Below are 12,282 nucleotides of genomic sequence, written 5' to 3'. Positions count from 1 at the left end.
GAATAAATTACTTTGTGTAAAGTGAAAGCTGTTTCCCATGGCGACGATGTCAGGGTTGAAGGGGTGGAAGGCAGGACTCAAACGCAGACTTTTCCAAAACAAAAGACTTTAATAGTCAAAAGGTCAAAAAACACAGGAACCGGGGGCAAAAGCACACAGACGAGAAACTACGGCGATCCAAGACGAAAGACAGGACATGCGTGGCTAAAGACAATGACGCGACAAGTGACACAGGAGACACACGGCTTAAATACACAAGGGAGGTGCAGGTGATTGGAACACAGGTGGAAACTATTAGACGAACACAGGGGATGACGAGACAAGGCAGGAAGTGAAGTTACCCGGGGACACGAGTGGCAGAAAACGACAAAATAAGACAGGAAGTGAACCACACCGTGACAGTACCCCCCCCTCAAGGACCGACTTCCAGGCGGCTCACACTAGAGCAAAACAAGGGGTGGGGGGGAGGGAAACCAGAGACGTTGGTCGGACCACCCGGGAAACTCTGGCGGGCGGCCCGGCGGGTGGCCAGACGAGCGGGGAGCCTCTGGGGGGCGGCCCGGCGGGTGGCCAGACGAGCGGGGAGCCTCTGGGGGGCGGCCCGGCGGGTGGCCAGACGAGCGGGGAGCCTCTGGGGGTCGGCCCGGCGGGTGGTCACCAAGCCGGCTCCGGAGCGTCGACTGCAGGGCACGGAACGTCTCTAGAATGGCAGGCTCTGGGACACGGGAAACCTCCGGGGTCGGCGGCGGCAGCTCGGGGACACGGAACACCTCCGCGGTTGTCGGCGGCGGCAGCTCGGGGACACGGAACACCTCCGCGGTTGTCGGCGGCGGCAGCTCGGGGACACGGAACACCTCCGCGGTTGTCGGCGGCGGCAGCTCGGGGACACGGAACACCTCCGCGGTTGTCGGCGGCGGCAGCTCGGGGACACGGAACACCTCCGCGGTTGTCGCCGTCGGCAGCTCGGGGACACGGAACACCTCCGCGGTTGTCGCCGTCGGCTCCAGCTCGGGGACAGGGAACACCTCCGTAGTCGTCGCCGTCGGCTCCAGCTCGGGGACAGGGAACACCTCCGTAGTCGTCGCCGTCGGCTCCAGCTCGGGGACAGGGAACACCTCCGTAGTCGGCTCCAGCTCGGGGACAGGGAACACCTCCGTAGTCGGCTCCAACTCGGGGACAGGGAACACCTCCGTAGTCGGCTCCGGCTCGGGGACACGGAACACCTCTGTAGTCGGCTCCAGCTCGGGGACACGGAACACCTCCGCAGTCGGCGGCGGCTCAGCCCCCCCCATAACCCACCCCATAGCCCCCCCCTCAAGGGCCGGATCCCAGACGGCCCTCAAATCACCAACGGGAGGGTGGGAGAGGACCATGGGATGGGAGGGAGGGAGCCTGAGTCTCGGAGCGGGGACTGGGGGCGTCGGGGTCATGGCTGAGAGTCTCGGAGCGGGGACTGGCCGAGTCGGGGGCATGGAGCGTGGCGCCGGAACTGGTCGGGTCGGGGGCATGGAGCGTGGCGCCGGAACTGGTCGGGTCGGGGGCATGGAGCGTGGCGCCGGAACTGGTCGGGTCGGGGGCATGGAGCGTGGCGCCGGAACTGGTCGGGTCGGGGGCATGGAGCGTGGCGCCGGAACTGGTCGGGTCGGGGGCATGGAACGTGGTGCTGGTACCGGGGGCATGGATCGTGGCGCTGGCTCGGGGGTCGGGGACATGGATCGTGGCACTGGCTCGGGGGTCGGGGACATGGATCGTGGCACTGGCTCGGGGGTCGGGGGCTTGGGTCGGGAGGCCGGGACGGGAATCTGCTGCGGCCCAGCGCGGGACATCTTGCGCTGCGACCGAGCGGGGTCGGGACGTCGCTGCGGCCCAGCGCTGGACATCTTGCGCTGCGACCGAGCGGGGTCGGGACGTCGCTGCGGCCCAGCGCTGGACATAGTGCGCTGCGGCCGAGCGTGGGGAGCATAGGTGGCCTGTAGTCGGACCGCAAGGTCCATTACCCGCTCCCAGTGCGAATCGCCGCCAGACGACCACGAAATGGTCTCCTCCTCTGGGGACCATGTGGGGGGCGGCGGATGGTGACCCAGATGCCTACTGAGGGCTCCAGATGGGGAGACGGAGTAGTACAAGTACCCAGCTGGAACCCCCGGGAGGACCGTTCCCCCACTACGGGCAGCCCGCTGGAGACTCCGTGGACCGCCCATTGCTAGACGGGTTCCCCTGAACTCGTCCAAGGGAAAAAACTCTGCTGAGTCCTTTCTTGGTCGCGTCATTCTGTCAGGGTTGAAGGGGTGGAAGGCAGGACTCAAACGCAGACTTTTCCAAAACAAAAGACTTTAATAGTCAAAAGGTCAAAAACACAGGAACCGGGGGCAAAAGCACACAGACGAGAAACTACGGCGATCCAAGACGAAAGACAGGACATGCGTGGCTAAAGACAATGACGCGACAAGTGACACAGGAGACACACGGCTTAAATACACAAGGGAGGTGCAGGTGATTGGAACACAGGTGGAAACTATTAGACGAACACAGGGGATGACGAGACAAGGCAGGAAGTGAAGTTACCCGGGGACACGAGTGGCAGAAAACGACAAAATAAGACAGGAAGTGAACCACACCGTGACAGACGAAGCCTTTTCGCTTAGACCCTTTAAATGGTGTCTGATGTTAGTTGAAGAGATTTTAACGTTTAGTTCTGTTCTTATTCCAGAAGCAGCGATTTCATAGAAACCCTGGTTGCTGACTGGTGACCAAATGACCGAAGCAACAGGAAGTCAATCCAAAGTCACACCACAGTGGTGTAGTTTGTTCACAGCCTGAGAGATTATCGTGCTGAACAAACGGTGTAAATATCATAAAGGTTTGTTCGCCCTGGAGCATCATTTCTGTAATAATACAAATCCATTGCATTGGCTCTATAGTTTTCGCCTGGCGGTCGTCGCCGCTACTGTTTTGGTTCAGGAACAAAGCTCCACTCACTGTCAGGACCCATGAAGGATGACAGTTTATACGGCTTCAAGGCTGAGGAAAATCCCCAATCATGTTAAAAATAAACCATGATTTAGACAGTTGGAGGTCTCCTGTGTAAAGATATTACACCACAATTACTACAGCGCAATCTTGTGTGAGCACACAGAAGCACAAAAATGATCTTGCCCTAAAGGTTTTGACCAAGCAGGCATTTCTTTCCACATGCTTTTTGTCTGTTAAAGGCTCTCGCGGAGCTTGTGCGGCCGCAGCTTTTCATAATGATCGAAATGCAAATTTGAGTTTATGTAAAGTTGAAATGATGCAATTATGACAGTGCAAATGAAATTGAGTTAAATATTACAATGAACATCAAAGCTGTTTCCATTTTGTGCTTGTAACTACTTTAGCTGATTTCATTCCTGGAGGTTAACAAAATACCAAAAAGAGATTTAAATGGCAGTGCTGTAGTTTACCTGCAGGTATCCGCTGTACAACCACCAACAAAAGGCCCGGACGTAACAACACTACGTTGTGACAGAACGTTCTAACTTTCGTTCAGAAATTCACGATCGTGTGCCATCAATAAAAAAATGACCTGTCCCACCCCCTCGCTCTGGGACGGGCAAAATCACAGTATACTCACTGCAAACATATAGACTACACCAGTGCATGGCAGGAGGAACTCGTGATCGCACCTGGCCAGTTTTGCAGTTGCATTTAACTGCCCCAGTCCTCGCTCTCTTGGTTGGCCTTTCGCCTTCGTTCACGGGAGCTTTGTCTCTTTTTCCCCTTTTCTTGAAGAACGACAAATGAATTATACGTGCAGTCTACAATCCCGTGTGTTTGTCGTGGCTCAACAGCCAGGTTGTGACAGTGCACTGAAGATCTTTATAGAATTGACGAAAACAAAGAGCACGCGTACATTGAGTGATAAACTGACACATTGGAAAAGGCACAAACATGGGTCTGCACACACACACACACACACAGACACACACACATTAGCACAAACACGTGGAGTAAATAAAGTGGCGCGCACACACTCACTTTCAAAGACAAACTGCCTGGTAGAAAGCAGGAAGCGGAGGGAGGTGTGGAACCGCGGTGACATGTTGCAGCAGATGGCTCATCTCTTCATCCTAATCCTCCGCTTTGTTCCTCTGCCACCTGTGGAGGAGGACGCGCGCCCCCTGAAACTGTCCGCCCTCCCCGAAAGCAAGGACGCAGCTCGTTCATCACGAAGGGAGAAGGTCACCTCAAAGTAAAGTTTGTTAAGAGAGTGTGCCGTTGTTCTTGTGGGCTCGGGTGAGTCTGAAAGTCACCGTGACACCGACTGGAGTTCGTCTCCAATAATCCCTCAGATCCATTTCAAACATCTTCACTCATGACAGAGATCTTCTGTTTGATATCCCTGTTTTTTACACTTTCTAATTGTGCCCTGGTATTTTATTGATGGAGCCTTTTTTTAAATTTTGTTTAAGTGAGAAATCGCGGCCTCGAACGTGATTTGAACCCAAATAAATCTGTTGTTTTGGAGTCAAACCGTCGAAGCATCACTTCTCCCCGGCTGAGCTTGTGACAGGCCTTGAGAGGCAAGGAAACGCAGCGTCCTTGTTCTGTCACCTCCTGCCATTGGCTCTGACCGGCCCCAACACTCGCATTTAAGCCCCCCCACAGCACGGGCAATAAATCCCTGTCTTCTGATACAATGCGAGAGGACGTTCGCTCCGGGATCTCGACGTGGACATTTCAGCGGCGCTTGGTCCCGATCTATTTCGGTCCTCCCCTTTTCACACGAAAGGATAGATGTGCTAGCGGATCACGCTGTGATGAAAGCGGTGATGTTCTTCGCCGCATTGACGGTTATCACAATGATAATTAAACTAATCGGGATTTGTGTGTCAGCTCCTTTTTGGCAGTTTGTTCCCAGACGCTGGCGCTCTGAGGGGTGTCTCCCAACAATTATTCACATTAGTCGTCCATTGTTCCTGGTGACCTTTCGCCACGTGACTTTGAGAGGACAGCGACACTTCATATTCTATCTTCAGAGCGTCGCTGGGGAGACATTACGGCTGATGCATGTTCCCACGGGTACATGTGTCCTCCTCAAAGAGACGCCCATTCATCTTTGAGCGCTCCCTATCAATGCAAACCATTCCCACATCATCGGCTCCCTCGATCAACCTCACAACATCTGCAGTGACAAATTGGCGGAGCTGCAGAGTGACCTCACGTCATTTTACATTGCAATGTATCCATGGATGAATTATGAGACGGGCCCTGGTAATTTCTATGTAGTCATTTTGGTAATTGATTCTTCTCTCTCTTTGTAGTCGTTTTTGTGTCTGTTTGTGTCGTTTTTTTGGTATCTTTCTAATCGATCTGTCAAATTATTTAGTAGACCTTGTGGTTGTTTAGGATCTGCATCCATTTGTACTTGTTTTGTGTCATAAATGTACCACATTTTTATGTTTCATTTGTGTCCTTTGTGAAATCAAGCACTTGTTCTTTTTCGTCTCCTTGTTGTCGTTGGGCATTTTTTTGCAGTTGATTTGCATTTGGGGTGTTTTTTCAGTAGTTTTGCATCTCTTTGTAGTAATTTCTTGACTTTGTGGCTCTTTTGTTTCTTTCAGTGTTTTTGGTTGACTTGGCAAGAAGTAGTTGAACTGCTATTGATAATCAATTTGAACTGAGTCTCTGGTCCAAGGCGCCTGTGGCCGCTCGGCCCCCCTGAGCCGGTGCCTGTAGTTAATCCATCCCACTGCAGAGGCTGCTAAAAGGTCAGGAGGGAGGCTGCTATGTTGCACGACGGAATGAATGAGACGTTGCTGGCAAACACCAACCAGGTGTCAATATAAAGCTCCCGTGGCTTGACAGATCCGGCTGAGCACAAAGAAGGGTTGTGACTGCAATGATTGAAGGATTTTGGCGCCTAATGTTACTGAAAGAAAACTGGGGTCTGGAAATGATTGCAAAAGAAGAAATTAAATTAAAAGTGATTGGATGGCAAAATAAAAAAGCATTTTGTCAGCAAATCAGCACTTTCATGCAAATTCCTGGAAGCAATTTTTGCCTATATTCACACTTCTGTCATCGCAGTAAGACTTCAGACATTAAACATGCAAAAAAAAAGGTTTGCCGGGCTGCGACCAGCCCATGGCAGCGATTTACATAGAAAAAAAACAGGTGTGATTGGCTGAAAGTGATGCATAAACAAATTAGATGGATCTGAGGCTTTAGAGTTGGACCTTCTCTAAGTTAATAGAATTGGTCAATAATGTAATTCCCCCCCCAAATAGTTAGCCTGTGTAGAGCAACAAACAGTAATGCAGTGTCCGACAACTGGTTGCCACTCTGATCTTTAGTTTTACACATTTTACACTGAGAGAGAATAATTATAGAAAGTCAAAGTAGCAATTGTTGAAAGAGTGGTGACACACACACTACCTCGACTAAAGATTAACAAATTGTAGCACTTAAGTTGTACTTATAAGCCACTTATCTACAGCAAATTGTAAATTGGCTTATTTGATGAAATTGCACTTTCTTGGTTCTTGTTCTTCTTAGTTTGTACCGCTATGGTTGAAGGCACGTATAAGTCGCTTTGGATAAAAGCGTCAGCTAAATTACATGTAATGTAATGTTGAATGTACTGTTCAATCCTCTTTCCTCCTTTTCACGCTTCAATTGCGCCCCGAATCTCTATGATGTTATTTTTCATAATTTACTAATACCAATACATGTACTTTACCTATATAATTCAACCCAGAGGGAGCACAGGAGATGTTATTGATAGTTGTGGATTGAATTAACCAACGTGGTCAAAGCAGTTTAAAGTAGCTTCATCTTTAGATGAAAATTAAACTATCCAATAATGTTTATTAATGCACAAATGTCATTTTGTACATAAAATGATGTTATTTAACTTTGAGTACTTAAAGAATTTCTTTACAATGATGCAGTTTTTTGTAGATACATTTAGAGAGCAGGACTGAAGTAAACACTGGAATTAAAAGAGGCTGTCTGAATAACATGCACGTGCTTTGTGAATTAAGTTCTGTATGACAATCTGTAATTACCTCGAGTTCACTAAGGTTAAGTGTTGAAACACTCCGGTATAATCAGTTTTGTGAGGCATCCACATGTGCTAGAGTTCAGATTCAGATACAGTTCAGAGTAACTAAGAGGAAATATGGTCTCACTTAATAATGGTTTTATTGTGATACCACTCAAAGGACGCAGTGTGTTGGAGCTACTTTTCAGCTTTATATGCAGTTCAACTTTTCAAATTGAGTGCTGCAACTTTAACCCCTTTATATTGGTGCATAAGTGATGTGCCTGTAGAAAAAAAGATCCTTTTTGCACTTGAAAAAAGGAAAAACCAAAGCGAGGTTGGTTTAGTTATTTTTTTATTCGTGCTCCAAACCTCTATGAAGAGATTCCCTATTTTTTGCTAAGAATCATTTCCTGTGGAAACATCAGACAACCCAGGAGAGCCTGGTGCTCGCTCCATCTGGCACACTCAGAGCCTTCAGAGTGAGTTTTGAGTCGGAGTGAAAGGGACCCAGAGGGAGAGTGAAGAAGGGGTGGCGGTCGGATGCCCGGGTCGAGTCCTCAAAGCGCCGGACTGTTCTACTTAAAAGATCTTTAAATAGGGTGATTTACAAGAATGCCCGGCTCTCACCCGTCTTATCTCTTGTTGAGGCACCATGGGAGAGAGGCACAGTGCATCATGGGAAAGTGGGCCGTGCCGACTCAACCAAATTGCCCACAAAGATCAATAAAGTTTCTTCATAAATGAATCATATACGGATAAAATAAGGACACATGTTGTGCATAACACATCAGCCCAACTCAAACCAATAACATAATAGATGCTTTATGGGCCACAGCCCCCTTTGAACGCTGAGGACCGTTCATGTGCACTAATTTACCTTCCTTCTGAATTCTTCAGGATATTCCCGGTGCAGCTGATTGCCTATAATTTCACCCGAGCATCAGAGGACGGGGGGATCCATTGTGGAGCGTGAGTTGTATTGCCGCTCTGCCAGCTAAATGATCTCCAGTGGACGCCGGCTTAAATGGGAGCTAAACGGCGACGCCGAGCGCTCCTCTATCTGAAGCTCATTACCCGCCTCTCGATTCCCCAGAGACCTGGTTCAGCTTCGCATCGAGCACTCTCCCGCCAGGAGGAGGGTGATTACAACATTTTGCTCGACAAAAGGCCCACCCCCCCCAGCCCTCGCCATTTCCTGTCTCCCCCCCCCTCTTCCCTCTCCGCGTTTCTTTCAGGCTCTCTCTCTCTCTCTTCTGCACCTCTGGCGAATCGCACGCCGCCTGATTTGTCTTTGTTTCCTTCCAATGATTGCGACGCTTAAGAGACAGGCAGTCCGTGAATGGCACGGCGGAGCGCACGCTCGCTAACAGACGACGGCGGGAACAAGCGGAATTATGAATCATCGCGGCAGTCCAGACGACAACAAGCGCGATAGCAGTGACAACAACACCGAATCAAGAGGCTTTTTCTAAGAGCGGATCACGGGACAGCCGCAGAATGGCGAGCAGATGGGATAAACACTGATGCATGGCCGCCCGGGAGGAGCGGAGGCCTACGCGTTCCTCTGCCAGGGCTCGATGTACTCCAGACCCAGATGCGCAAAGATGTCCTTTTCAGTCGAGGCTGCCAGGAACTCTTTCTAGAGTGAGAGAGAGAGAGAGAGAGAAAGAGAGTAAAAACAAAGAGAAAGAAGGTGAATTCTCAAAATTTGACCTTCACTGTTCCTAAAGGTGTTCAAGCTCTGCAATCCGTAGCGGCGCGTTTACCGCCACCTCCGCCGCCAGCTGTCAATGAAGCGGCGACTGTGGCGGTTTACATTTGAACGCCCACCTCCCTTCCAACTCATAAACACTCTCACCCCGCTCTGTGTGATTGCGCCCAAAGAATTTTCTTTGACAAATCACGACGGGGGACATTAGCGGCTGGCCGTCCACCAGCAGGCCATGTGATGGGTTGTGTCTGTACAGGAGGGGAGACGAGGCCGGACTCACCTTGAGAGTGAGACAGCCGAAAGAGAGAGAGAGAGAGAGTGTTGTGATTCTGACACGTCCTGCCTCCACGTGTTAAACCGGACCGGAAGAGATTTTGCAGAAGAAACGAGCGTCCCCCGCTGCGAGCCAAGCGGCAGACATAACCGAGTGCAACCAGTCGACAGGCAGGAGAAGGGAAAAGCGCCACCAGGCTCGCCTCCCAACATGCGCCTAGTTTATTTATAATGCAAACGACAGGTTAGCCGTGCGGCGGGGGAGGTTTGGCTGCACGCTGCATGAGGCTCCGTTCATACCATAGATCTTCCTGACCACTGCATTTGGAAGTAAAAGTAAAAGGGAGCGCCTCAAAAGGTCAATAAACACAAAAAATCACTTTGTTTTTAGCTTCCGAATAAGTGAGTGAGTTAACATAAATACTTGTTACTGCTGTTGGCAATCATGCCTGACAAAAATTCTTTAAACTGAGAATCTCCGTATTCTTAAATATGTTGGTCATATAGTGCTTTGTTCTGGGAGACGAATGAACGAACCAACGCAGCTCATCGTACGCTCTTCTGAGCGATCAAGTGGTCAAATAACTGAAGGACGAAAAAGAAAACACAGAAAATCAAACAGAAGTTATTAGGTTGATTTTCATTTGGGTGGAAAAGGACGTTTTCCCCTGTTTTTACACTTTATTGTGATGGACACCCAGAGAGACTGTGCGTGGTGTCCGTTAGTTTCTCATTTTTCTCCCGTAGACAAATCCTCTAACCTCCGTAGCCCCTTGAAATATTATTGCTCTTTAATAAAGAATGAGAAAAAATACCTCACATTGTATTATATTTGAGTAAAACCATCCGGGTCCCATTATGTGCCTGGATTTTTCATTGTGCTCATAACCCTGAACCCTTTTATTGTACTCACAGCTCAAAACACAGATCGCTGCCATTTATGATGCGGCACTCCGGACCATATGGGCTTGCAGGTGATAAAAAAGGATGCGAGTTGGAGTGAAAGGAAAACAGGAAAGAAAGGATACGCTGTGATTTGCAGCAAATCCACATTTAAGCATCACAGGACTTTAAGGAGACTGAAGGAGAGACTCGGGGAACAGATGAGACTTTCGACATCACCAATTTAACCATTGTTCTGGATTAGGGCCAAAGTCCTCTCTCCGCTTTCACTGTTCACTTTCCTCCACTCCTTCCATCCTCACCGGCCCTCAGGGAGGTGTGGCTTTATTGACTTAGCACAACGCGGCGAGAGAGAAATCCTCGCGCCTCGAGTTCTCTGGTTCAAATGGCAGAAGCAGCTTTTTTGGTGTATCAAAAGGAGCTTGGAGTTTAAGAACAGGGCAGCGGTTAATTAGACGGCGAGGTTATCCGCCGGAGACGCGGAGGTTCTCGGGTTACTGGCACGCCGGATGGAAGCCGCGCGGCAGAATGGAAGCCGATGGCCTCGACTTAATAAGCGTCTAATCAGCCGCGCGTTTGTCCGTCCGCCCGCCTAGCGGCATCCCTCATGGACGTGGACACACATCAGTTCCTGCGGAAAACATCTGCCCTTTCTCTGCTGCTTGTCATCCTCTCTCTCTCTCTCTCTCTCTCTCTCTCTCTCTCTCTGCCACCCGGCCCACTGCTTGATGGATGGTTCTGACGGTCATGGCCGCCTGCCCAAAGAGGAATGATGAGGACGAGGCCGGGAGACGGAGGGAAGAACTCGGATAGCTGTCCAACGCCATCCTACCGGCGAGCACTCGAAGGACAGAAGCAGAGAGGAAAGCTCAACAACAACAACAACAACAGCCCAAAGGAGCATGACCACTCAAACTCTGCTTGAAATAGGCACAAATTAAATTGTCTTTTGTTATGGGCTTGCTTTTCCTTTCAAGTGTTTTTTTTAGAGCTACCACTCGTGGCTACTTCTGAATGAAATCCAATCAAATCATCCTTCGGAAGAAACATACAAGCTTATATTCCATGTATGTAGGATAACATCAGGTCTGTCCAGTGTGAGAGTCTTTTTCAACTGCGTTCTAGGGAGATGAAAGGAACAACAAAGGAAAAGAACAGACAGGAAGCAGATGAGTCATATTTATCAGAAATTACGAACAATAAAGTGTTCAAATGTGGCTGAATTCACCGCAGGAGTCACTGTTGAATTATCTACTTAAATATTTATTATTTAGTTTATTTTAATTTAATTTAATTTATGTTTGACTTGCTTTTAACAAACACGATATTGTCTAAAGCTCCACAGTTGCTAATGTTTTAATGCAACACGCCGGGAGACAGCATGATATAATTAATTTCACATAAATACTGCAAATGTACTGGGACACTTTCAGGCAGACACAGATATCTTTAGAAACAACAGTAGGCTGCTATGATAAGCGAGTTAAAGGTCAGAGGGAGAAGTATGCAAACACAACTTGACGTCGATGCAAATTCCCTTGTTGCTTCTCCGGGGCAGTAAAATGAATAAGAGCAAAAGCCTCAGTGAGTGTCTCACTGTCTGCTCTGCCACAAAAGCAATGGCAGCGTATCAAGAACTCCATTATTGAGGTCAGACTGAATGGCTGGTGCGCATAAAGCTTTCAAAATGTTCAACATGGTTTGTTTTCACGGGTACTTCATGTCTGAGGACATCCGCCTCTACACGAAGAGTCCAAGGTTTTACAGTTCCATCAGCGGAGGGACACTCGAGGCCTGAAAGAAATGCAATTGGTTTGTTCAACAGAATATCAGCCAATGTTCTCAGTCTCCTTTTCTGTACTTGGATATTCTTCTTCTCACTAACAAGGTAGAAACAGATAACACTATCGCCAAGAGATCACGAGGAGGAAAATCCTTTGATTGCTTTTAAGTCAGTTTGTCTTTATTGCAGCACACGGGAAAAGGCTGACTGGGGCAGTAAAGAAAAAAGGGAGTGGGGGGGAGGAGTGGATTATGCCCCTGTGTCTTCCTCCTGCAACGATCCGCCGCACACCCACGTCTCCCCTGTGCTCCGGTCTGCAAGAGCTCGGATCACAGGACAGCCGGAGCGACCAGCGAGGGCACAGACGCCTCACTAATCACACGGCAATTAGTGCCAGTCGTACAGCACCGCCGCCTATAAAACAGCTATTGAGTGCTTTGTGCATTCATTTCCTATCTATTTAGTGTTGCCTTCAATACCTGTCCGTCCCCGGCTTGCTAATCAGCACAATCACTGGGCAGAGGAGCACATACTGGGTGGGGGGCAGATAATGAATTTCTACTTGGAAAACAACGGGATCCTCTC

General features: G+C 49.3%; 1 protein-coding gene and 1 long non-coding RNA gene across 3 annotated transcripts in view; one reads left to right on the top strand and one right to left on the bottom strand.

Moving 5' to 3' along the window:
- Window positions 1–7,362: 7,362 nt before the first annotated feature.
- dntt (deoxynucleotidyltransferase, terminal) overlaps window positions 7,363–12,282 on the bottom strand; it is a 66,540-nt gene continuing 61,620 nt past the window's right edge. For both annotated transcript variants that reach the window (XM_040178082.2, XM_040178083.2), the window contains exon 11: window positions 7,363–8,666. In XM_040178082.2, the coding sequence (XP_040034016.2) occupies window positions 8,580–8,666 (87 nt within the window). In that variant the 3' untranslated portion in view covers window positions 7,363–8,579. The remainder of the gene's footprint in view (window positions 8,667–12,282) is intronic.
- Window positions 8,582–10,873, top strand: LOC144409480 (uncharacterized). Its single transcript, XR_013467938.1, has 2 exons — window positions 8,582–8,720; window positions 10,680–10,873. It is a non-coding gene; the product is annotated as an uncharacterized LOC144409480 (long non-coding RNA).

Source organism: Gasterosteus aculeatus, chromosome 6, assembly GCF_964276395.1.
Source record: "Gasterosteus aculeatus chromosome 6, fGasAcu3.hap1.1, whole genome shotgun sequence".
NCBI lineage: Eukaryota > Metazoa > Chordata > Actinopteri > Perciformes > Gasterosteidae > Gasterosteus > Gasterosteus aculeatus.
Note: the sequence above shows the minus strand (reverse complement) of the source record. Positions and strands in the feature narration are given on the sequence as shown.